The 24,322-nt window shown below is 50.5% G+C and overlaps 1 protein-coding gene across 4 annotated transcripts in view; it reads right to left on the bottom strand.

Moving 5' to 3' along the window:
• Positions 1–24,322, bottom strand: part of CACNA1D (calcium voltage-gated channel subunit alpha1 D) — a 316,740-nt gene that overhangs the window by 94,011 nt on the left and 198,407 nt on the right. For all 4 annotated transcript variants that reach the window (XM_024746347.1, XM_024746350.1, XM_024746346.1 and 1 more), the window contains exon 9: positions 13,480–13,649. In XM_024746347.1, the coding sequence (XP_024602115.1) occupies positions 13,480–13,649 (170 nt within the window). The remainder of the gene's footprint in view (positions 1–13,479; positions 13,650–24,322) is intronic.

Raw genomic sequence — 24,322 nt, 5'->3', positions numbered from 1 at the left:
ACATCATTTTGCATTTCTGGCTCTATGCCAACTACTAGTGAATGAAATGTACAAGCTGCTCCCTGGACTAGGGGCGGGGGTGGGGAGATAAGAAATAAAACTGAACTCCGCAAGCAGAAACTTGAGGCTGCACTGGGGGAGAGAATCCTCCTGCTTGCCAAGCGGGCTCCATCCTTCAGGTGGGATGGGACAGTGGTTAAGGCGGGCTCTCAGGTTGGCCGGGTCTAAGTTTAACTCCACACTTGTGACCGAACATCTCCAAGGCTTCATTTTCTCATCTGTAAACTGGGGAGTACTTAACCTCACAGGGCTGTTGGCAGAACTGTAAGAGGTGAGATACAGAGTGGGTCTGCAGTGTCGGGCCATCAGTGAGGCCCATAAATGATGAATCCATCATCTCAGAAAAGCTTTCCTGGAGCTCCCTGGAAGCAAGGCGACACTCCCTAGTTGGTCCAAATCCAGTGTCACTTTGCCCTGCCCACTTCTACTACCGCACAGAGGATTCTCTTTTGAACAGCCTTCCGCACTTCTGAAGCAGCCTCGGCCAACACCCGTGGTTTGTATCTTTTCTGCCTTAAACTGAGTTATTTCTAATCTAGACTGTTGTATGGAAAGCAACTTTTCTGGCATCACTGTTTGACACCTACAGAGCCATAGGTCCCTAATAAATAAATCTGTTCCAGAATCACGTCCCTAGGGCTCAGGAGGAGGAGAAGAAGGGGCAGGTGGGGGAAGAGAGCAGTGACCACTCTAGAACGTGGTGACCTCATTTGGTCCTGGAAATGGATCTGGATCCAGTCCCTCCCCCCAGGTCGAGGAGCCAGGCTCGGGCTGGGGCCCTGGCACCCTTCCCGTCCACTCCAGCCTCTCCCTGCAGCCAAAGGAGTGTTTCCTTTTCCAGACATATAGAAGACACAGGGCCCAGTGGGCATAACCAAGGAGCTTGTTTGTACATTAAAACATTTCACCCTTCACTTGCACCAGGCATTCATTTTCTTAATGTTCATAAATTGATATGGATTTCACTTCACTTAGCCCCAATAGGATCCCATCTACGTTTTAAAAAATCAAGACAGGAGAATCACAGACTGTTAGAACTGGAAGGGGCTTCTGAGATGACATGAACAAACGCTGTGATTTCACAGATGAGAGAACTGACCCACTTGCCTTGGGACACGCAGCTCAGATGTGTGAGGAGAAAGCTCTCCTGAGTCCCTGCCACTGTACCACACCACCCGTGTGGCTTTGGTACATCCTTAAATATACTGGTGTATGTTTCAGTATTGGTACCTGTTGGTATGTGTATGGGTATATACTTAAAACTCCATAAATCAAAAAGTTCCAAAAACCAAGCAAGCGTGTTACCCACCAGCCTTGGTGTCTGGTCCTAATTAGCCAGACCACTTCCAGGAGATCAGCCCAGCAAATGTGGGGAGTACAAAAATGCAGGTGGCACAGGGACTACTGGGACTTCATAAAAATGCAAACAGAAAGAATTATAAAAGCCCAAGTAAGTAAACCCAAGGACGAATTATCAGAACATGTGCCCCTCTCCCTAACCGGCTGCCACAGCAACAGATCTGCCCTGTTCAGGGTGACCTCTCTGTCGCCTTGAGCAGGGAGTCAGCATTCACTGATGACCAGCAGCTAGGCCTAATTAGGGCTGCAACAGAGAGACCCCCTCAGACCTACAGGCACCAGACCCTCCTGCAGAAGAAGCCGGGGTCATCTGCACGCAGAGAGGCTATTAGTCCTTTTCCTTTACACGTTTCAGGAAACTTTAGAGCTTTGTTGAGGAAGTTTTCGTTTTTAAAATATGAATTTGAAAACACTTTTCAATGACTCCAGCTGAAACCAGGCACTAGAACAAGCCTGTCGCCTGTGCCAGGATGCTGACTTGCCTGCAATCTGCCTGCGGAAAATCTGGGGTAGCTCAGGGCCTATGCTTTGCAGTTGATTCCAGGTACTGGGATCTCTGGGGAGAGCTCCAGGGCAGACCCTCAGGCTTTGAGTGTGTGCGCGCTGAGAAGGGGCCCAGAGGTGCTGCCGTCGGCGAGGGGATGGTGCCAGCCAGCCAGGAGCCCAGCACACCCTGGACCGCAAGTGAGAGTTGCCAAGGCCACCCAGGCAGCCTGGGCTCGGCCCCCGCTAGGAGCACTCTCTGTGGATAGCGGGTCACACTATTTCTCTTTAGGATCTAATTGTAGGGCCTGGACGCCATCATGGGTAATGCCACACAAAATAAACCAGGGGAACACGCTGTTTCTCAGGCTAGCACAACACCATCTTCACCAACGTGTAAACATTCCTCTATCTACCTTCTCTCTGAAGGACGACGTAATTCTCAACTATATCTGCCTGGTTTGTGAATTCAGAGGGAAGTCAACACACAAATACACGCATGCACACGTGCATGGGTACGCACGCTCAGGGGTCTGAATGAGTCTCTGTGTGGGTCCAAATAGGCAGCCCCCAAATTATGTTCACTACTAACAGGCACAGCAAAATCTCAGACTAACTTCCTTGAGTGACGGAGGCTACTGAGCCCAAAGCCTCTAGGACAGATGTCAGAGAAGCTTGGTCTCTGTCATCGGTGGTACGGGGACAAGTCCCCTTTCCTCCCGGGGCTTAGTTACCGAATCTATAAATGAGCTGTTGGGCAACTGCACCTCTAAGACCAATTTACCTCTGACCTGACAGAACTGCTGTAAAGAGGAAACACCCACAGGCTGTCTGATTTCACTCCCGGCACCAAAGGGGTTTCCCTTGCATTCCCCCACAGCTCAGCAAGGAGAGCAAGACACGAGCAGTACTGGGAAGCTGCTGCCCACCCCTCAGGAGGGTGGCCAGGAGGCCAGCAGTTGGCCCATGAGAACTGGGTCCAAGTCACCTCCGGGCAGAGCGCCCTGGAGAGTGGAACAGCACAGGAGATAGCAGCCCCCGAGAGACCTCTGCCAGCCACGGGGCCAGGAACCACGGGGACCCTTGCCAAGTGAGCCTGGAGCTTGCCAGCCTCCTCTTGGGACAGCCTCGCTCACACATGTCCTGGGCCTCTAGGAGCCTCGCTCCCCTGTTCTCCACGGGACAGGCTTTCTTGCACTCTCACGGGTCTCTTCTAGCACTTCCCTCCACGCCCCAGCAGCCTAAAGCTTCTCACTCTTTCCTTTCAAAGGCAGGGGGCGGTGGTGAGGGTAGACAACTGAGCAGTGGCAGGATCATGGCTGCCTTCCTTGGGGACAGGGGCTCCAAAGCCAAGATCTTGTGTTTTTATCTTATTTTCATGACAAGCACGGGCAGTGCCACGACATCCCCTGGAGGAATGTGCCTGTGCTTGCTAGTGGCTCAGCCGTCACAGGGTAACGGACTCTCGTTGCTGTAAAGAAGCCAGACTCGTGTTGGAGAATGTGGGTCAAGGCCAGACCAAGGTGTCTGTGTCTAAAGCAAGAATCATGCCCTGATAGTAACTATTTCTGTATGACCAGTGACAAGGGGAACATAGCATCCCGACAAGGGCCCCAACCCCACTAGCACCACCAGTAATGTCAGGGGCCTTCTTTAGCGTTCCTAGGTAGCTCAGTCAATAAAAGACCCCCCGACCCCAACAAAATACAGAAAGTTTCCTGAAAACGTTAGGTTGCTTCCTCTTCCTGCAGACCTCAAGGCTCACCCAGAAGCCTCAAGAATCCTTGAAAAGCCACGAGGCCCAAGCCCCCGCTAAGGACGGTGGGCATCTATGTGCCCAAGGAGGGGTCTCTGCTCCCCTGGGACGGGAACCACTCATCTGCTCGTGATAACCCACCGGAGCTTGTAGGCGTCAGTCTTTGAAAACTTATTTCTCGTGGCCATCACAGTATTTCCTGCTTAGCTGAAGCCCATTTTTCCTGCGGAGGCCTTCAGAGCCGCACCGAGCTCTTCACGGACCTCTGCAGGCACTAAAGCTGCGAGAGTCAGCTCTGCCTCTGCCCCCAGACCTGCTCCCAATCCCAGGCAAGTTCCTCCTCTCGGGGCCACCCCAAGCTCTCAGAGTGACGAAGGGCTCCTATCTCACACTCAGCGTCCCTTCCCACTTTCGGGCCTTCTGAAGAGAGTAGGAATCGAATACAACCTTCATTCGGACCATCCAGGACTTGTTCAAGTCCGGTTCCCATCACCGCTGCGCTCGGCATTCCCACGAGTGGCTGAGACCACTCTTCAGCAAACAGGGCAACGTGAACCCTCTGCTCTCCTGGCGGCTGGCTTTGTGTCCCTAAGCCTGAATTTTCTCACACAGATTCCTCCAAAGTCGTCTGAGCAGGGCTGACCTCGGTGACACTAACCAGGTGTGCACAGCCAAAGCCTTGTGCTGCTGTGGGACCACGGGGGTGGCTCGGGCAGGCAGGGCAGGACACCGGTTGTTTGCATGACTGCCCTGCATGGGGATGGTCCTGACGCCAACCCCAGGGCTTCTGATGAGGGGCTATGTTAAGCATTAGTCTAGAGCACAGATAGATACTCAGCTGTTCCCTACATAAGCCCTTTCCCCATTCCCACTTGTAAAGGCAAGGGCCCCCAAATCGTAGCATCCTAGAAGTCTGCATTTAACTTCATTCTCGAAACTGACACTACTAGCTTTTTAGCCTGGTCCTGGGCAAACCAGCCAGAGATTGGAAGACCCAGAGGCCACGTGAAACATGTAACCTGGAAAAGAAAAAAAATCAATCAAATAACACCATTGGAATTTCCAAACAGTTTAGATTAAAAAGCATCATTTGGGGGAAAGTGTTTAAAAAGTCTGTCTTCCAGTCTAAGAATATTCGTGCGGAACTAAATACATTTTCTGAGTTGGTTCAGCTGCTTCTGTGAGGAAACTGCAATGCTGTGTTGGCTAAGTCACACATCTGGGGGACAGACAAGAGGAAAACAACACGGCCAAGTTTCAAAGAAATCAAATGAAAACACAGGCATCTTACAAACACAGCACACAGCACATGCACCTCACACCATGCCCGTGTGTAAGGAAAAGGCGTCAGAACTGGGGAGAAGAGTCTCCCAAAGAGAAAGTTCAATCTCAGCATTTTACCGTGATCTTTAGCCCTGTGTTGGCGAAAGCCGCAAAACCTCCTTTTCTTCTTATCCTCCTTTAGTAGGTCGGCCAATGTGACCCCTTGGGTGGAACACAGGCAATTCCATTATGCTTCAGTAGAGAGCAGCAACAGCGATGCCAGCAGGCCCGAGGACGCCAGAGGTGGCCCCATCCACGGGCTCTGATACACAAACCCCCAAACCACCCCCCTTGCACGAAGAAACCTACAGTTCAGGATCTGACGGGGAGAGCGGACGTGCACCTTCTGTAGTAGTATACATAACGCCGGTCTTTGAAAACCTGTCCTAAATAAACAACCAACTAACCCACTCTGGACAAAGGTTCCCAAGGTCTGGCTTCCCCTGTAAGAAGGGCGTTAGGGAGAGGGCACTTCAGCAGGAGTCTTGGGTGCTGACTGGCTCTGTGAGTCCAGCCAGCAACACTATATGAGGCAAGACACTAGGGGTTCAAGTGGTGGCCTCTGGACCTGGACAGACCAGGTCTAATCCCAGCCCTGCCACTCACTGGCTGAATGACTGGGGACGTGGTACCTGATGGTGGTACGAAGGTGAAACCTTAGTTTCTTCACTTGTAACAGGTTAACAACAGTTGGACCTGCACTTCACAGAGTTGTTCTAAGAGGTGAATCGTAAATATGGTGAAATACAGTGATACGAGCATTGGCGAGGCGTAGTCAACCATGACAACTCCCCTGTGGCCACTGGGTCACAAGAAAATGTTTCCAGGGTCTCCAGCCCCATGCAGCTCTGTGATACAATGGCCACTCTGGTGTAGAGGCCACACGCCCCTGGGCAGTGCAAGGGCAGCGAAAGGAATGGCGGGTGGGCAAGGGCATGGGGGAAACTTGCACGCACGGCTGGTGGGAACGGGAAGTGGGGCCACTCGGCATAACACGTACATTTCGGAAACGGGCCTCCTCTGGGCCCCAGCAAAACCCTTCCTGGTACCGCTCCCATGGGACGAAGGGCACGGGTGGTCGCACAACTGCTGCATTTGGGGGGATGAGTGGCGGCGAACATGCAGACTGTGGCAAAACCTTGGCTGGAATCCCAGCTCTGCCACTTAGCAGGCATGCGGCCCTGGGAGGCTGCTTACTCTCTTGTGCTTCGTCTTCCCTCTCTGTCAAGTTCTGGTCTCAGAGCTGTGTGAGGAATAACAGACTCACGTACCCACTGCCTTTAGAGCAGTGTCTGGCACAGAGGAAGCCTGTGATAGAGATTATCTGGTGCTATTTCATTCAACAAGTAACCACTGCGAGCTTGTACGTGTGACAAAGACTGTGCCAGGGGCCAGCCACCCCGTGCAGAATAGAAGCAGACCCCATTCCTGCCCCCACGGAGCTCCCAGTCTCGTGGCAGAGGAAGAGAGCAACCAGACAATCACACAAACAAGCGTAAAACTCCAACTCTGACAACTGCTGTAGACTCCACGTGCTCTATAGACTACCCGGTCCATCACAGCAGATTTAAACTGGGCACTTATTGAAAACAGCCAAAGTGTTGTTTAAAAAAACACAGAAAGATGTCTACGGCACACGGTTCAGTGAAAGGGGCAAGTTACAGGGCCATCTGTGCTGGGCGATCTAACGGTGGGGACCAGTGAGCGTGCTCTGTCTGTGCAAATGCAGGTTCTCGTGTGCACAGATGAGGCCGGAAAGAACAGGCCCCCGTTGCCACACCTGCTTCCCTCTAAGGAGAGGGATGAGAGAATGCTCTTATTTTCTAAACTTTGATATTATATGAATTCCTTACAGTGGGCAAACATTGCTTATGTAATCAAAGTATATTAAAAACAAACACCACCCTGAGTCGGGACTCCACAAACCTGGCTGGAGTGCCCGCCTTCCTTATCATGGTGGGGCAACCATCCCCAAGTCCGTCTCCCACCAGCTCCTGTGAGGCCAGCCCCGGGCAGACGACGGCTCCCAGTACCGCCCAGGGGAGCGGGTGTCTCCCGTAACTCCAGCACTGGGCCCTCTCCAGAGAGGGCGGCTGTCCTGGATGCATGGTTACCATATGCAGCTCTAACTGCTGCTGTTTGCTTTACACCTTTTACTTGAATGTTTTCATTTTGAACTTGCACCCTGAGGTGGTCTGACTGTGCTGAAAGCAGTTTTATAAATCAAAATTTGAAGACACAACCTTTTAAACAGGACCAATAAATTCCCATGCCTTGTGCTTGCAAACAGCTATGGCATCTCTGGTTTTCTGCCCACCCTGCAAATCAAACATTGCAGTAAAAGGCATCAAGGTGGCATGTGCAGAAGGGAGGTGCCAGCTATGACAACCTTGTACACTGAGGGGACAGCTTCCCAGTGCGAGGCGGGCAGCAACAATGCTCACAGCCTCCAGGACAGCTGATCTGATGAAGAGAAGACAGAGGCTCTCCCCAGTGGTCAGAGTTGGAGTTTCAGGTATCCTCCCCTCTCTTTGGGCATCAAATACTCCCACTTACAGGGATTATTGATCATTCATAGTTCCCACAGTAAAATGCCTTGCTTTTCTGGCCAGAATTTTAGAATGAGCTTCCTTGAAAAGGATTACATTATATTTAATGCTACTTTTTAAAAAAACTAATCGCCGACAATGAGAAGAGTTTAAAATAGAATTTTAGGCTTTCAGATTTTAATGGTCCCAGCAAAACTCCATTGTTAACTCAGAAACAGCTGCATACGTCTAAAAAAATCACTTTGAGATTTGGCAGAGTTTCTTAAGAAACTTGAAGCTCAGCAAAAAGTTAAATAAATTATCCTTGAAAATTTCCCCAAAGCTGAGGAACTAACTTCCAAGGGAATCTTGTCCATTCAGTTAATTGTGTAACACCAGCTTTCTATCAGGAAATTTAGGGAAATGGCAATTGTACACAATCTGCAGATGCACAAAGCCAGAGCTACCTGTCACCGTAGCTACCAGACAGGCATAAAGGAAGGAATGTCTCTCCTTCTGTCTTCTTCCAAGTGTGACATTCAGCGTGCTGGCATTCAGGAGTCCCCAACCCTGGTGTCACACTGGAACCTCCAGGGAGCCATGCGTGGGTGCCATCACAGACCAGTGAATCAGTGTGGGGTGGGGCACGGCACCAGGATGCGTCCTCACTCCCTAGGTGACTGTCACGTATTGGGTTGGCCAAAAAGTGCCTTTGGTTTTTAAGTAAAAATAAAAGACACATTTTTCGTTTTTACCGAGAACTTGATTGAACAATGTATTCAGCCTTTTGCTCCACTACCTTCTGCCATTTTCCAGGCAACTTCATAATTCCATCTTCCCAAAACTTTTTACCTTTTTGAGCAAAAAACTGCTCCAGGTGCCTTTTAACAGTCTTCCAGGGAACTGAAATTTTTTCCATTAAGAGAATTTTGTAAAGACCTAAATGAACGGAAATCCGAAGGTGCAATGTCTGCTGAATACGGTGGGTGAATCAGAACTTCCCAGCCAAGCTGTAACAGTTTTTGCCTGGTCATCAAAGAAACATGCGGTCTTGCATTATCCTGATGGAAGATTATGCATTTTACGTTGATTAATGCTGGACGCTTTTCATCAAGTGCAGCTTTCAGTTGGTCTAATTCGGAGCAGTACTTGTTGGAATTAGCCGTTTGGATTTCCGGAAGGGGCTCATAACAGAGGACTCCCTTCCAATCCCACCATATACACAACATCGTCTTCTTTGGATGAAGACCGGCCTTTGGTGTGGTTGGTGGTGGTTCATTTCCCTTGCCCCACGATCTCTTCTGTTCCACATTATTGTACAGTATCCACTTTTCATCACCTGTCACAATTTGTTTTAAAAACAGAACGTTTTCATTACGTTTAAGTAGAGAGTCGCATGTGGAAATACGGTCAAGAAGGTTTTTTTCGCTTAACTTACGTGGAACCCAAACATCAGAGCAATTAACATACCAAGCTGGTGCAAATGATTTTCAATGTTTGATTTGGATATTTCGAGTATGTCGGCTATCTCCCGCGTGGTATAACATTGATCGTTCTCAATTAACGTCTCGATTTGATCACTACCAACTTCAACTTCATGGTCTACCTGACCGTGGAGCATCGTCTAGCAGGAAATCTCCAGTGTGAAACTTCACAGACCACTTTTGACACGTTCGATCGGTCACAGCACCTTCTCCATACACTGTACAAATCTTTTTTTGCATTTCGGTTGCATTTTTACCTTTCTTGAAATAATAAAGCATAATATGCCGAAAATGTTGCTTTTCTCTTCCATCCTCAATATTAAAATGGCTACACAAAAATTCACCAATTTTGATGTCTTTTTTTAAATGCACACTGATATGACAGCTGTCACATACAGTCTAACAAAATTGTTTTGAATGAAGCTGAAGACAACTAAGTGCTACCAGAGCCCTCTTACAGAAAAAAACTGAACGAACCTTTTGGCCAACCCAGTACAGGCAGAGGTGGGTACCGCAGATGCAGACAGTAGACCAGAGAGAAAAGATAATATGAGTGCATCTCCAAGCACCTGATTTGACATCTGTTCTCTGACACCAAGCATCACCCAACTAGAAATGGACTTCAAGGGCCAGAAGGCTATGCTACCGTATCTCGAAAGTGACTGAGTCGACAGATTTGTTTTCCATCAATACTTGAGAACCTTAGAGTTCTTCAACACGTAAGTACAGGGATGATCCGAAAAGGGGTCCTCACCCTCAGGTTGAGTAGAGATCTAGTACTTCTCCAAAAAGAATTCTGTTTAGGTCAAGTTTTCTTGGAGTTTAATGACAACAGCAGCAGCAAGTACTGTGACAGCTATGACGACTCTCACCAGTTATCGAACACTTAACCCTCATGACAACTCTGTGGGCAAATAGCTTTTGCCCCTTCCTGCAGGCAAGGCAACTGGGGCTCAGAGATGTTGGGTGATGCACCTAATACTCCAGTCCAGATTCCAAGTCACCAAACTCAATTGCAGCCAACTCCAGAGAAGGGACATCAACGTGCCTCCTGGCCCCGCCCCTGCCTTCGTTGGGCTTATGACACCTGCTGTTATTAATGGCTTCCAAGAGTCCCCTTTGTCTAGGCTGAGCCTCAGCCATCAGGGAGGCTTCTTCTCACACTGTCAGTTAATTCCTGCATGTCTGGGAGGAAACTGTCCCAACGCATCCATGACCCAACTGAAAAGGACAGTCGATGGAGTTAGCATCCTGAGACAGTGTGGACACGGTCGGGAGCCCGAGCGAGTGCCCCACCTGTTTTCCAGAGAGAATGCAGGGCAGGGCTGGGGTCGGGGGTGAGTCTCACACACTCGGGGAGGACAGTGGCAATGCCCACACTTCACTGCCTGCCAACAGGTAACAGAGACCAGACCTGGTGTGTGCAGGTGGTAAGTCAGCCACTGTTCGCGGGTGAGGAGGACCACGTGGGCCGAGGTGAGCCATCCTCCCCTGTGTTTCTGGCTGTGGCAAGGAGGAAACGGTTGGCAGCCACGGGAGGCCCCAGGGAAGCCCTGACAGCACTGCTCCTCCAGAAGGTCTAGGCTGCCGGGAATGTGCTCCTCGGGAGGAGGCTTGGGGTCTCTTCTCAAATCAGTTAAACCTCAACATGGCTCCCACAGCCTGGGATTTACGTCTTCATTTCCAACCGTCATCCGTCAAGGCTCTGGGACTCTGACAACTGGGGAAATACTGTAAGCCTCGCTCCATAGGACACCCCCGCACCTGGCAAAGGAGCCGATGAAAAGCCAGGGGGCACTGGAAGCAGGTGCCTTTCTGGACCAAGCACCAAGCTGGTCCTGCACGTTCACTTGGACATCACTGCGCAGAGCGGAAGCCATGATGCTGACGTCCCTGAGACACGGCGCAGCTTTCCGGGCATTGGAGCACCAGTTGCACAGTGAATTCTGAGGCTCTGCAACTTTTAAGGGGGCTTTAGTTCTTTCCTTGATTACTCTACTAAGTAATGCACTTAAGGGTTTTGAACAGGTATACCTCTGCACCTTGTTTATGCCATTTCCTCAGCCTGAAAAGCACTCCCCCGCCAGCCTTCCACAGCCAAAGGCTGCTCATCCCTCAGAGCGCAGCAGGGACACGGCGTCTCCGCGGGGCCTTCCCTGCTTCCCCCACAGCCCGCACCCCCGTGCCCTTCTGGGCTCCCACAGTGGACAGCAGGCCCTGGGTTAAGATGCCAGTTTCTCCCCTCTGTCTCACACTAAGGTACCACAGCAAGGTCTCCAAAAGTAGAGGCACTGATTTTGCCATTAGACGTTCCCTTACAGGCAGTGGCAGGACACAGGAAATGGGCTAGGACACAAGAATGGACCCTCAGGATGACTGGGAGACAATGGCTCAAGTCCAGCAAAAATCCCTACTCCTCAAATCACGGGCCATAGAAACAGTTCTAGCACAACTGATGTTGGCTCCGCTAAGGTAGACCCCTGTCTGTTTCTAGAGGTGGAGCAATGAGGAGACGAAAAGACATCCACCTACAAAAGAGGGCCCTGCTCAGCCCCTACAGGACACACCTACGCTGGCAGAGCAAGGTGCTCTGCTCCAGAGAAAGGACAAGACCTTTGCCCATTTACACATAACAGGTGACGGGCTGGGCTTAGGAGAGCAGGGCAGGGGGCTGGTGGTCCTCTGCGGGTCAGCGTCAACACCGCAGCTGGGGAACGAAGAGGGAAAGAGCGGGGCAGGCAGCCCTGAGCTGCGGGCTTGTGCCGGCCATGCTGCAGGGGCAGAAGCTCTGCGAAGGCCATGGGATTCTGGTGCGAACGCCCCAGACAGAGCTGCGCCAAAGACATGCAGACACTCCTTACACCTCATCACACAGCGGTCACGTCACGGGTGTAGAACTCAATGAACGTCCACTTAGAAACCCTCACCCCGCAGTCGACAAACCTAGTCTAGAGATCTCCCCAGTTCCCTCGGCCTCAGGGGGCGACCCCCAGGCTTTCCTTGAGGAGGCAGTCGTGCAGCCTGGGAAGCAGGGGGCCTGCGTGCACCGGCCTCCCCCCACCGTTAGCACACAGGACTGAGTCAAGTGCGCATCCCTGATGACAGGAAATATTCTCCACGGAAGCACAGACTCACAGAGTCCCAGGCTTGGAGAATCGCGAAGGCCGTCTTGGTCAAGAATCCCCTCCACCCTGGGTCTCAGCCTCAGCTTCCACTCGGCCACCCTTCCTGCTTCGTCCCACCCTCACCTGCATACCCTCGGGGCTCCAGCTGAAGGAAGAGCCCATCACAGCCTCCCCGAGCCTTTGTCGGCCCACCTCCACGTCCTCCTCACACCACCGCCTCGACTCAGATTGCTTTTCCTGACATATCTCAGGTCCATTTGTCCTTCAAGGCCCAGGTCCTGCGAGCCCACAGCTATGCCCTAGACCCCTAGGCCATCCCTTCCTCCTCTGGGCACACTGCCTGCCTCCTCGCCGGACCCGCATCTCTGTCTCCTCGTGCCGCATTCACCTGTGTGCGGGCCCGCCCTCCCTAGAAGGAGCAAACCACGTCCTCCCCCGTCACGAGTCCGCCCGGCATCCCGCACCCAGCCTTGCTGAACGAAGGGCTGACTGCATGAAGTTGGAGGGGCTCCGCTCCGGTGGGGGGGGGCGCTACCCAGCTATCTTCCACGGGGCGGGGCCTAACCTGCGTTCCCAGGCCTCTCAATGGACCAGCGTCCTCGGTCTTTACTATCAACTAGTCTAGATTTGAAACACATCACAAACGCCTTAGTCAACTCCACTGCCGAACTTCAATTTCCACTTTTACGTGAGGCACAGGTGGCCTCAGGAAGAGTAAGAGCAAGAAAAGCATCCGATGAAAGAGATGCTGTGGTTGACAATGACAGTGAATTCCAGTGGTGGACTGAGCAATGCCCGGCGTCCCCGTGTGGGGTACCAGCTGGGTGGGCTGCAGAGCGGCCCCGCTGACTCACACGCCTCCTAACACCGCCCTAAACAGTGAATTGCTGTCTTCCTGGCCGGTGATGGGCTAAGCATGCGGCATCCCCCGGCTGGTGCAGGTGGGAGCCACTGCAAGGAGCAGAAGGGACGAAGGCGCCCTGCTCTTCAAGGCCCCTTCCAATAACTCGCTCTGAATTGGAGGAAGCACAACTTCGTCTCCTCTGGTGCAAGGGTGTCTTACTGCACCCCTGCCGCAGAGAAGGGGCTTACTCCATTCCAGAGGGGCAAACGGCACATCCGGCTGACCCGCCCCGACCACAAAGCCACAAGACGAGATACGTATCTAAAGCCCACACCCTAAGCAGAAATCCAGAGTCGGTGTAAATGCACAGCTCTCGCTGATGTGCAGGTCAGGGAACCGGAGGGCTGGGAGGAGGCCTCAGCCTCAGACCAGGTCAGAGGGAGAGACCCCTGCGTGGGCGGGCATCTGAAGGGCACACAGGCTCTGTCTGGTCCCGAGCCGGAGGGGCGCCACCTACTATTTCGTTTGCTTTCCTCTCCTCCTTCTTCTTCGTTCTCGGGATCAATGTCTTCTGCTTGGGTGATCCAATCCAAGTAGCCCTTGAGATCCTCTTCCAGCTGCTGCTTCTCCCGCAGCTTCTGGAAGTCTCCCCGCGCTTTTGCCTTCTCCCTTTCCTTTGAGAATTCTCTGGGGGAGGCAAAGAGAATAGGCACAGGTCAGGACGTCGCCGGGCACCCACGCCGAGAGCCGTCTGCCCTGCTGCACAGCAGTGTCGCAGCAGGACACACGGCACCGAGTACAGCCACGTGAGCACAGCAACGGGGGCCACACACGTGGACGGGACACACGACAGTGCCTTCCCAAGCAAGACTGTGGGGGTCAGAGTTGCAGAGACCACACCAACGCACATGCACCGTCCCTCAGAAAACGATCTCCCTTCAGGAGCTCCGTGCTCCCAACAAGCCGAGTCCCCAGACACCACGAGCTGCCCGTCACGGCAGGCCCGTGACCCCCCACCAGGGGCCTGGACTCAGAGATGTCCCACCTCCCCAGAGTCTCCTCAGATAGCCGGCATCACGCTTGAGAGAGAAAGGATTCACGAGGGCCAAGCTGTGGTCACAGAGGGCTTCTTCCATACTTGGAGGGAACACTCAGTGTTCCTAATGTGTATTGGCCCCTCTGTCCAAACCAAGAGTCCTGAGACCTCAGCTCCCCACCCGCTGCAGTTCTGGCCAGAGCGGTGGACAGGGTCAGAGCAGACCCACCTCACAGCCCCGTTCCCCCTTCCCAGACAGGAAATGGAGCACCCACGAAGCACTGCTATCTTTCTTAACCCTCGCTTCTTGCCATGATCTTTTCCCCAGAAGTCCTCCCTATAGAAGGGGAAAAGGCAGTATGATTTGTTGCCCATTTATGGGAACACCTGCCCTGGAAAGGCTCTGGCAGACATGGAAATGTTCCCAACTGTTCGTTGTTTACTCTACCTTTCCCGTCTGCAAGCCTGGATCTCTGCGTATATACAGAATCCCACATTTGCTCAGGCAAGTCAGGAGGTCAGGTGGGTGATTACCCAATTCTCACATACAAGGAGCCATCTGCGTTTCCAACCGTGAACTGTTACAGGAGCCAGTTGTGCGTGTTATGGATTTAGGAAGTATGATTAAAAAGCAGCTAAGAAAGCAGATGAGAAGACAGGCAGTGCAGCTTCTGCACACAGACCCCTGAATGCTGACGGACTCTACGACTGCCTTCCTTCCAGCCCAAAGCCAGCACATCTCCCTTGCAGGGACCTCATTAACCCAACCCAGCCCAAGCCAAGCGACGAAGGGGAGGTGACCTGCTTACCTAAAAAGCCAACCTCTACTATCTCTCCCCACCCCCCAACTCCGGACTGTCGATGGGCTGAACAGACACTTGAACACCCAGTGACACTGATGCTCCAGGTAAGAAACCAGAATCCTCACCAAGCTGCCACCCTCTCCCCCCGCCCCGTGAGAAAGGACAACCTCATCGCCCTTCAACCACATCACCCAGTTTTCAGATGCCCTGGGATCTGTCCTTGGCTCTGTTAGGGCCGGTCTGTCCCACCTCCACCCACTGGCAAGTGAGAAGGCGCAAGGCTGTGGGGCACCCCGAGCCCGGCTCGCGGGGGAGCTGACTCCAGGGGGTTCGCGTGGGGAGCCGAAGCCCATCAAGGACCAGAGAAGCTTCCTGCACTCTCGGCCCAGGACCCTTCCTCCTGGGGGGAGCACCTTCCCTCTCAAAACAGAAAGGCCTTTGCAGGCCGTATCTTGCTGCCCACACGAACCATACCGAGAATGACGTGGGGCTTCTCAGCCTCGGCTTCCTGAGATACTGGCCAGGCACAACTTAGTCCGGGGTGGGTCCACCAAATGAATCTGAGCTTTGAAAATGTCACACCTGAACCAGAATCTCATTCTTGAACAAGTGGAGGCCTTGGAGTGTCACGTGTCGATATGAAAATGCATCATGTAATCTATTCTCTTAAATACACTATAAAGACCAAGTCTGTGGGCCTTCAATTCTATTGTTTACCAAAAGTATCGCAGCACAAATCTTTCTGCATATTTTGACTCTGAACTGAGAGTATTCAATTCACATGATTATATACAAGCAGGGTATTCTTATTTTGGTTACATATATCATCTGAGTTCTTGAAAGAGAAAATTACTACGATAGCAAAAGGGTCACCCTTAAGTTTCACAGGGGATTGTGCTTTAATATCATATTTCATTAAGGTTTTTTACATTAGAAATCCAAAAGCCCTCTCTCTAACAACTGCATCACTGTTGCACATTCTTGGTTGTTGGGACACAGCAAAGCGAGCATCGGTAAAATCCTACTGTGACTAAAATTTCTGAGAATACAAAACACTGCCGATGGGACTTCCCTGGTGGTTCAGTGATTAGGAATCTGCCTTCCAGTGCAGCGGATGTGGGTTCGATCCCTGGTCAGGGAACTAAGATCCCACATGCCACAGGGCAACTAAGCCCATGCACTCTAGAGCCCAAGTGAACAACTAGAGAGCCTGCACACCGCAACTACCGAGCCCGCACGCTCTGGAGCCCACACGCTGCAACGAAGAGCCCACAAGCCACAACGAAAGATCCCACACACCACAACGAAAGATCCCACGTGTCACAACTAAGACCCGATGCAGCCAAAGAAATAATTTTTTTAAATGTTTAAAACAAAAAAAACGCTGCAAAGTCCTGGCTTGTAGCCCATTTATTTTAAATAGTAATCACTATTATAACTGTTCATGTAACAAAACTGTTAGTATAAACGCTCTGAACTGATTTTAGACAGTTCTGAATGGCCTAGTACTTAGCAGGTGCGTAACATTTACTGATTTGGACAGAACTGAGATTGACAAGGCATAAATCTCCTTCTGCTGGCTCTGAGACATGGCGGAAGAGAAGGGAGGTGGGCTCTTTGTGATAAACTCAGCTGTCCCATCGGTCCTCCCAGACCACTCTGGGCTCTAAGTCAGAAGACCTGGGCTCTAGTCCCCACTCTGTCACTTTCCTTTTCTGAGCTTCAGTTTTTTCACCTGCAAAACAGACATCCTACCTGTTCTCCTGTCTCATAGGGATTAAGTCAGACATTCAATAAGATGCTATTGTGAACATCACAAAGCACTGTACAGTTGTGAAGTTCAAATGTATAACATTTAGTTGTTGAATCTGGGAATAATAATAGGCAATTGGAGGAGGTTTCTCAAGTACGAAAAGGAGAAAAATTGCAAACCGCTATGAATGGGCTCTAAGCTGCATGATGCCAGTGGAATAGAGGGAAGCACAAAAGGACACATGGGATCAAAGTGGGCTCAGAGCGACCCTGATAAGCCAGCAAGTGCCCCATTAACCCTGTACCACTATCTGCTCAGTGCAAAATAACTCATTCCCACCACAACAAACCTTGCACCCCAGGAAATCTCACCTGAGTCCACTGAATCTTTATCAACCTCAGTGGACGATGAAGAAAACAGTTTTCCATTTCACTTAAGAATTTGTCATTCTAGAAGCCTATTACTAAGGGATTAAATAACAGTCACTATTATAAAAGTTAATTTAACAAAGCTATTGGTAGAAACCATCAGACTTTCACAAGTGACTTAGAAATCTGACAACTCACATGTGATAGAAGCCTACCTGTTCCAGATCAGAAGGGGAAAAAACAAGAAAAAAGATTTTAAGAAGTGCTTGGACAAAAAAGCACATATATTGTGCTACCCTTTGGATGCAAAAGAAGAGGAAACAAACACTACTGTAGGATGTATCTGAAAGATAGAGCACAAAATAAGTGATGAGGACAAAGGGAGCAGAGGGGATGAAGTAGGAGTGACACTTTTTCTATAATTTTGACTTTTAGAATGTTAACGTTTTACACATTAAGTTTTTAATTAAATCAACAGGGACAGGAAGGAGGGAAAATACCCCTAAAGTGGAAGTGAACTGAAACAGATGAATCTGACTGTACTTCACATGAATACCATAACCACCCTGAAGGAGAAAGACAAAACTAGTTCAGGTAGTTTATAAACATTTGACTGCATCCTCTCCATCCTGGACAGGACTGGGGTAAGGGCAGAACCACAGACAAATGCTCAACTCTTTTTAGTCAGTTTGGTTTTTTGTAGTGATAGGGATGAAACCATGCTGAAACTATCTTAGACGTATTACAGGATTTCACAAATGAATGCTGCATAAATGCTGTTGGGAGCCAGTGTTCTCCCTGTGGAAGGACGGATATAGAAAGTCGGGAAGGGGACCATTAAAAAGAGCCTTCTGGGGATGGGCTGCAACTGGGATACTGATGTGAACTCATGATTTCTAAAGATGCATGCATATGACTACATGTATAAAGGTAGGTAAGTGTATGTAAATGCATATACCTCCTAGCTCTGTTGGAAAGATCTAGAAACAAAGATGCCCCCACACCCAGTAGTTATGAGCATACCTGGCACCCAGATCTCGGTCTCTATTACCATTTCCCATTAAAAGGACCAGTAGTCTTTGGAGAAATGGCTGATTCCAGGGCTGGGGCAGGGTAGACACAGGACTAAGAGAGTAAGACAGTGCTTAAAAAACAAAACAAAACAAAACAAACATGGTGGGGGCATGAGAAGCACCTCACGGGCCAAATCTAGGATAATGTGAGCCCCCGAATAGCTAAAAACAGTAAGGAATTTTAAAATATTTTTAAAAACCAGTCCACACCCCTTATAGACAAATTAAAAACCAAACAAGATAAAATATTAATAGAATATGAAGTGAATTGGAGTAAAGGGTACCTGGATTGCTTACTAAGATATTCTTATTCTTGCAACTTTTCTGTATATTTGAAATTACTTCCAAATAAAAAATTTGTTAAAATGTTTGCAAAACGTAACTGCTCTAATCAAATGCAAACTTATGTTGTCTTACATTCGTTTCCGCTTACCAGGTAGACTGCAGGCTCCTTGTGGGAATGGACAATGCTGTCCATTTCTTTCTTTCCACATCTCTCTCCTCCGAGAGAGCCCCTCTTCAAGCAGGCACACAGGAGGCGAGGTACAAAAAGACATAACACACAACAAAACGAGCCCTACTCCTTAAAGAGGTCAGAAAGCACCAGGACAGAAAGCCCACGGTTCCTGGGATTGGCCAGAAGCCTGAAACGAATGCGTCTGAGCCTGTGGATAGCATCAGGAACAGCCTCTACCACCAGCCTGCCATTTCCCCTAGTCACTTCCAGGCTTACGGGGTAGAGTTTCTGTCTCAGGTTGTTAGATTCCCTCCAGGTCTATGACCTGTAAGGAGCGATTTCTCAGGGAGGAATCTCCCTGCCAGCTGGACCTGACAACTCCCCAGGGTCTCACGCTGGCCAGTCTGCACACACCTCACCCATCGAGGCAGCTGGAGGGGCTGTAGCTGGAGCACTTCCTCAGGGCCTGCCTCCCTCTTGGCTGGTCACCAGCACTGCACACCTGGACTTCCCCGTGGTGTCGTCCTGCTCAGAATGCCTCAGGGCTCCTCACTGCTGCCCTCAGGAATCGAGGTCAAACACCCTGGCCCAGCACTCAAGGCCTCCCAGCCTTCCCCGACCTGCTATTCCAGCTTTATCTCCCCTTCTCATAAATGCACACCTTGCGCTTCGGCTACACTCCTCTTTGCTTCACCAACCCTGTGAGCCTTCGTCCACAGAACTCTGTCCACCCGGGCAGCCTCCTCCCGTCTTTCAATTCCAGCTCATCTGTCGAGACCCAGCTTTCCCTGGCTACCCCAGCCAAAGAGCTCTGCCCTCCTTGGAATCACCAGAGCACTCTCCTCATTGACACCAGTCATGGATCTGCACGCGTGCCTTCTCCCTGCAGCCTCCTCAGCGGTGTCCTTAACAGAGCCCAGCACAATTCCTTGCACATCGTCCTCACTGGAGTGTGTGAATGGTGAAGCAAGGATGGCATCACCCTCATGACACAGAAACTGAGGTCACACAAGCCCACCCAGCTCCTAAATCCACCCTCCTAAGGACCTCCACATGGGCACACAGGAGGCCGAGGAGGAAGAGAGTAAACATAGGAACGGATAAGGATTAAAAAAAAAAATCAGCTTATAGTCAGTCCAGGAAGGGCCTTAAATCCCAAACTAAGGGACGTGCTTCCCTGTAGGCGATGGGGAACCAACAGTAGTTTGATAAGAGAGAGTCACCATCAGCTTTGTTTTCTAGGAGCGATGTGTGAAGATGAGATCATGTAAGGAGAAAATCTGGTGAGGAGGTCAGAAGGTATTCAGTAAACCCTGGGTGATGGACTAGATTTAACATCAATAAAAATGCGAGTAAAAAAATAACAGGGTCCTGATACAATTGCCAACTTTCTTACACCATTTGGAAAAGCCACTATGAAGCCTGACACTGTTGCCCCTCCAACCACCCTCCACTTTACAGTCTGGTCATTTTCACCTCTACCCTTTCCACGTGGTCCCCTAGGTCTGGCACATCCACCATTGTCTTCTCAGCTAATATGGACCTTCCTGCAGGGCCAGGTGATACACCACCTACCAGGTGAACATTACCTGCCTAAGTGTTCAGGAAAGAAAGGCAGGGTGGGCAGGGGGCAGAGGAAGGGCAAACAGGAGGTCAGATGGAAAAGAGATGACACAGAAGAGCCACGTCCCTGATCCTCAACCTCTAGAAGGGCTGCCATGGAAAAGAGGAAGAAGACCCACTGTGCGGCCCAGGGAGTAGATGGACGTTTCAGAAGATTGCTTTCAGCACAACAGAAGGAAAAAATTTCTAATAGTCCAAGTCCACCAAAAATGGGAACTGGGAGCCTTGGAAGCAGCAACTCCCTCGAGGGGTACAACGGGGACCTTTGGTAGAAGGACTAAGCCCTCGGCGGAGAAACTGGCACACAGGACGTGGTGAAGACCTTGCCGTCTGTCTTCCCCAGGCCCCACCTCATCACCCTGTCCCCGCTCAGGACAGCACTTGCCCTGCGCTGCGTTTGACCGTAGCGGTAACTCGAGTCTCCTCAGGCTCCTCAATGGCTCAGAGGGATGCAGGACACCCAACTGCTGTGAAGTGGTCCCTTCCTCATTTTCTGTTCCTCTCCCTGGGCAGCAGCCTGGAGCCCTCTCTTAGTGCTGGCAGCCGAGAAGCAGAAGGGCTGAGAGCATTCAGAAGAAAGGGTCACAAGGGGTGCTGCCTGCAGAGCAACGGTGCTGCCCCCGGCTCCCTCCCTGCCTCCACGGGGCTCACACAGATGGAGCGACACAAAGAAGAGGACAAGCGGAAGCTCCGAGACGGGCGCAGCCTCAGCCCTCACCGCCCTGAGCAGCCCCTCACCCACGAGCACGTTGGCCGTGGGCCCCAGCCAACCTCCAGCAGCTCCAGAGGGTCTGTGTCTGCATGGCTGCGGGCTGGCTTGGTTTCCCGCTGGGGAGCGCATCAGGCCATGGCCCTCTTCCCCCCCCCAGGAACGGAGCCCTCGGAGTGTGTTTACATTCGCTGCCCACAGGCCTCACTGCCTCCTAAGGCACAGGCAGGACCAAGATTTTCACTCCCGTCTCACAAAGGCCCAAACCGAGGTTCAACAAGGTGACATTACTGCTCCCACGTCACATGCCAGGTAAACAGGACAAAGGGCTCTGAACCAGGCTCTAAACCCAGGGCTCTGTCCAAAGGATTCCCGATCCCTCCGCCTCCTGGCTCAGAAGAGGCGTAGGCTGGACACTTACTAGACAGGACCAGGAAGGGAGGGACAGGGCAGAAAGCACCGTTTACCCTTGCATCCTGACTTTCTTCCAGAGCCCCAACTCGGGCTTAGAGAAAGGTGACAGCACCCTTCCTGCTCATCCCCCCACATGCTGACCTTCACTCCCCAAAACCAGCCAGCCTCCCTCCCGGGAGCCCCTACATAGCTTCCCCCGCCCCAGGAGCCAGGCACGTGCCTCATGCTCTGCAGACAGCTCCCTGAACCCTGACACTGACCAGGGTTTACAGGCCCTGCCATCCCCAGCTCTGGGAGCCCTGGCTCGGTCAACACTCCTGGAGAGAGAGCACTTAGCCTGAAGCAAACCATCGCCCTGAAATGGCAGCGCAGGTCAAACGTGACTGCCACCAACGCAGAAGGACGGCGCACGGTCTGCTCTGGAATCTGTTATTTCTCAAATGCCCCATAAAATAAATGGGCCACTGGAAATCGTGTTGATTTAGAGATGGAGCTTTTTCTTGGGTTGTAGTACTGTTTATTTTAACCAAACCCACACAAATAAAATTCAGACAAGCTAAATGCTTTGAAATTTATACACACACGCACAGAGAAAACAAACACAAACAAGCCCAAAAACCTCCAGTGAACAAGGCCAACGGAATCATTAGGACTCAGACTTCTACAGAAGACTCAGAAATTCACCAAAAAAGAAAACAACCCCCCCACAAAAAGGCTAAGAGGAGGGGGAAGTGGAAGAAATAAGCCACTGATTTTTATCGGCAGAGGCCAGTCTTCTTTAGACCTAAATTATTTCCCCTATACAGACATAAAGGAAATAAAACAGGATGAAAGAGCAGTTTGGTTCAAAAACATTTTTGCTTCAATTTAATGTTTTGGAAAGCACATAAGTTCAGTCTGAGTTTGAGGAAATTGGGTGTTTTATTTAAAAAAAAATCAACAATAGTGTGTGATGCTTCACACAAAAAAATGTTTAATTGTTGGTACTGGTTTAGTTCAAAGTTCATCAAAATCACTGGCTTTGTTCCAGTTTTCCCTCAACCACAAAAAGCCAGGGGCAGCCAAAATGTGTTCCCTCTGCATGAAATAAATAGGCCAGAATGGGGGGGAGGGCTTTGGACTGCAGCACCCCATCGATAAGATCTGTTCCCTTGCAGGTAACTCCCACAGGAGGGGAAGAGGCCTAATGGATGACAGTGCTCTTTTAACGGAAGTTAGGCACTGGCCACCAAGAAGTGAAGGGGGGTCACCGGCGAGCCAGAGACAAGAGCAAATGGAGGACCCTCATTTACACAGCAAGCAGGTCGAGAAAAATGTTTAACAATCACACTTCCAATCACCCGACTACATTATGACTATTCTTTGGGAGCTCATTCCTGAAACAAACTCCATGGGGAATCCTTGTGTGAAGGGATCCTGTGCCTTCTAATTTTTCTGTTTGTGACGGTTGGGGAATATTAAGAGATTTTCTCAAAGCAATCCTCCCCTTTTCATGTCCTTCTCCTCTTTTATTGACATGAACGTCTGTGAAGATGCTTTATATAGAAAAGAGTTGCCGTCTTTTGGGAAGATGAACCATTTTCAAAGTAGGTGTTTCCTAGCTTTTAATAACTAGGGTGAGTTATCTTCTGTGAACGACAGCAGGGAAGCCTGAACACACCAAAGCTCAGGGACAGGGTGGCACTTATGCTGCCCAAGAGGAAGGGGGGTATGGACGGAGAGAACAAATGCCTGATCTGTCCAGTCTTCTTTTCTCTCTCCCAGTCCTCTCTGACCATTCCCCTGGCTTGAACCCTGTGCTCCGGCCATCCTAAAGTTCCCTCATTTTCTCCAAGGCACGGAGAACTCTTTCAGCTCCAGGCTGTTCCCGAAGTGAGGCTCAACTCACTACTCTTCCAAATACCACCCCACTCAGCTGGGTCAGCCTACAAAAACAGTTCTCCAATTTGCCCTGCAATTTGTTATTTAATATTCCCTCTTACACGCCAGACTGTAAGCTCTGTGACAGAGGGGCTGTGTCTGTCTTATCTTTGTATGTTGGTTCCTTATCACAAATCCTGGTCATTAGTATTTGCTCGATAAGATTAGGCTGAATTAAATATACAGTTTCATAGGCTCAGGCCTTACGTTAATGATGATCATGTCAAAGACATGATTGTGGGCTCTGCATGGGACGTACCTGTAACTTTCTATCACCTAAAACCGCACCCATCGTTGTCACAAGCAAAAAACAAAAACTAAGCCAGTCAGAGTCCTGGACAAGTCTAAGAAGTCATCCACGGAGAAAAAGCCTCTTAGAATGAAATACACTTTCCTTTCACCACATCCCCTTGTCTGAGGACAGAAGAGCTGTTCTTTCTTTGAAGAGTTAGTTTCCATGGCTACCAAAGGCATTTCCCCAAATGCTAAGAATCCGGGTTGTATGCTAAAAGTTACAGACTTCTTGTTTCAATCTGGTTTTTAAAAAACATGTTTTAAGAGGTGTTCTTCAAAAACATGGGCCTCTTGCCTGACATCACTTTCTCCAAGTGAAATGTATCAACCAAGTGAGCCCTGGCAACTCTATCACATCTTCTCACGACAGCTTCAAATACTGCTCCTTAAGAAGTCATCCGACTTGTCAGATTCTGGTTTTTAAAGAAAAATGAGAAAAATGTGTATCTGAACTCTGACTTGGGAGGGTGGCAGAACCATTCAAAGTTAACATGTGGGAAGAGACCAGCGAGCCCAGGTCCTGTCCTGCTTCTGCACCAAAACAGTTCGCTGCTAAGGGCCTGGTTAAAGAGCCTGAGATGGACAAAGGGCTGCACCACCTATTCAAAGGGCAGCTGCGGGATCTGACCACAGATGAGCCACACTGGCCCACGGAAAAAGCTGCAACAGAGCCCACCAGCTGGGAAGTCCTCAAAGCAATCCCTGTAGGAATTCCAGCCCAAATCCCTCTCACTGGTCACGTCAAAGGCAGACCACCTGGTGAGAGGCACTAAGGGAGATGGGGTCCTCCCTCTGAGGAGCTTCTCCTTGAAGGACAGGATGGGTGAAGTGCCCTTTCTGAACCATCAGACTTACTTGAGAAAAAGGGAAGAGCATCCTATTATAGGGGAGACTCAGGGACTTAGAAAAA

The sequence above is a fragment of the Neophocaena asiaeorientalis genome, unplaced genomic scaffold, assembly GCF_003031525.2.
Source record: "Neophocaena asiaeorientalis asiaeorientalis breed wild unplaced genomic scaffold, Neophocaena_asiaeorientalis_V1.1 scaffold251, whole genome shotgun sequence".
Taxonomy (NCBI): Eukaryota; Metazoa; Chordata; class Mammalia; order Artiodactyla; family Phocoenidae; genus Neophocaena; species Neophocaena asiaeorientalis.
This window is presented reverse-complemented; position numbering and strand designations above follow the sequence as displayed.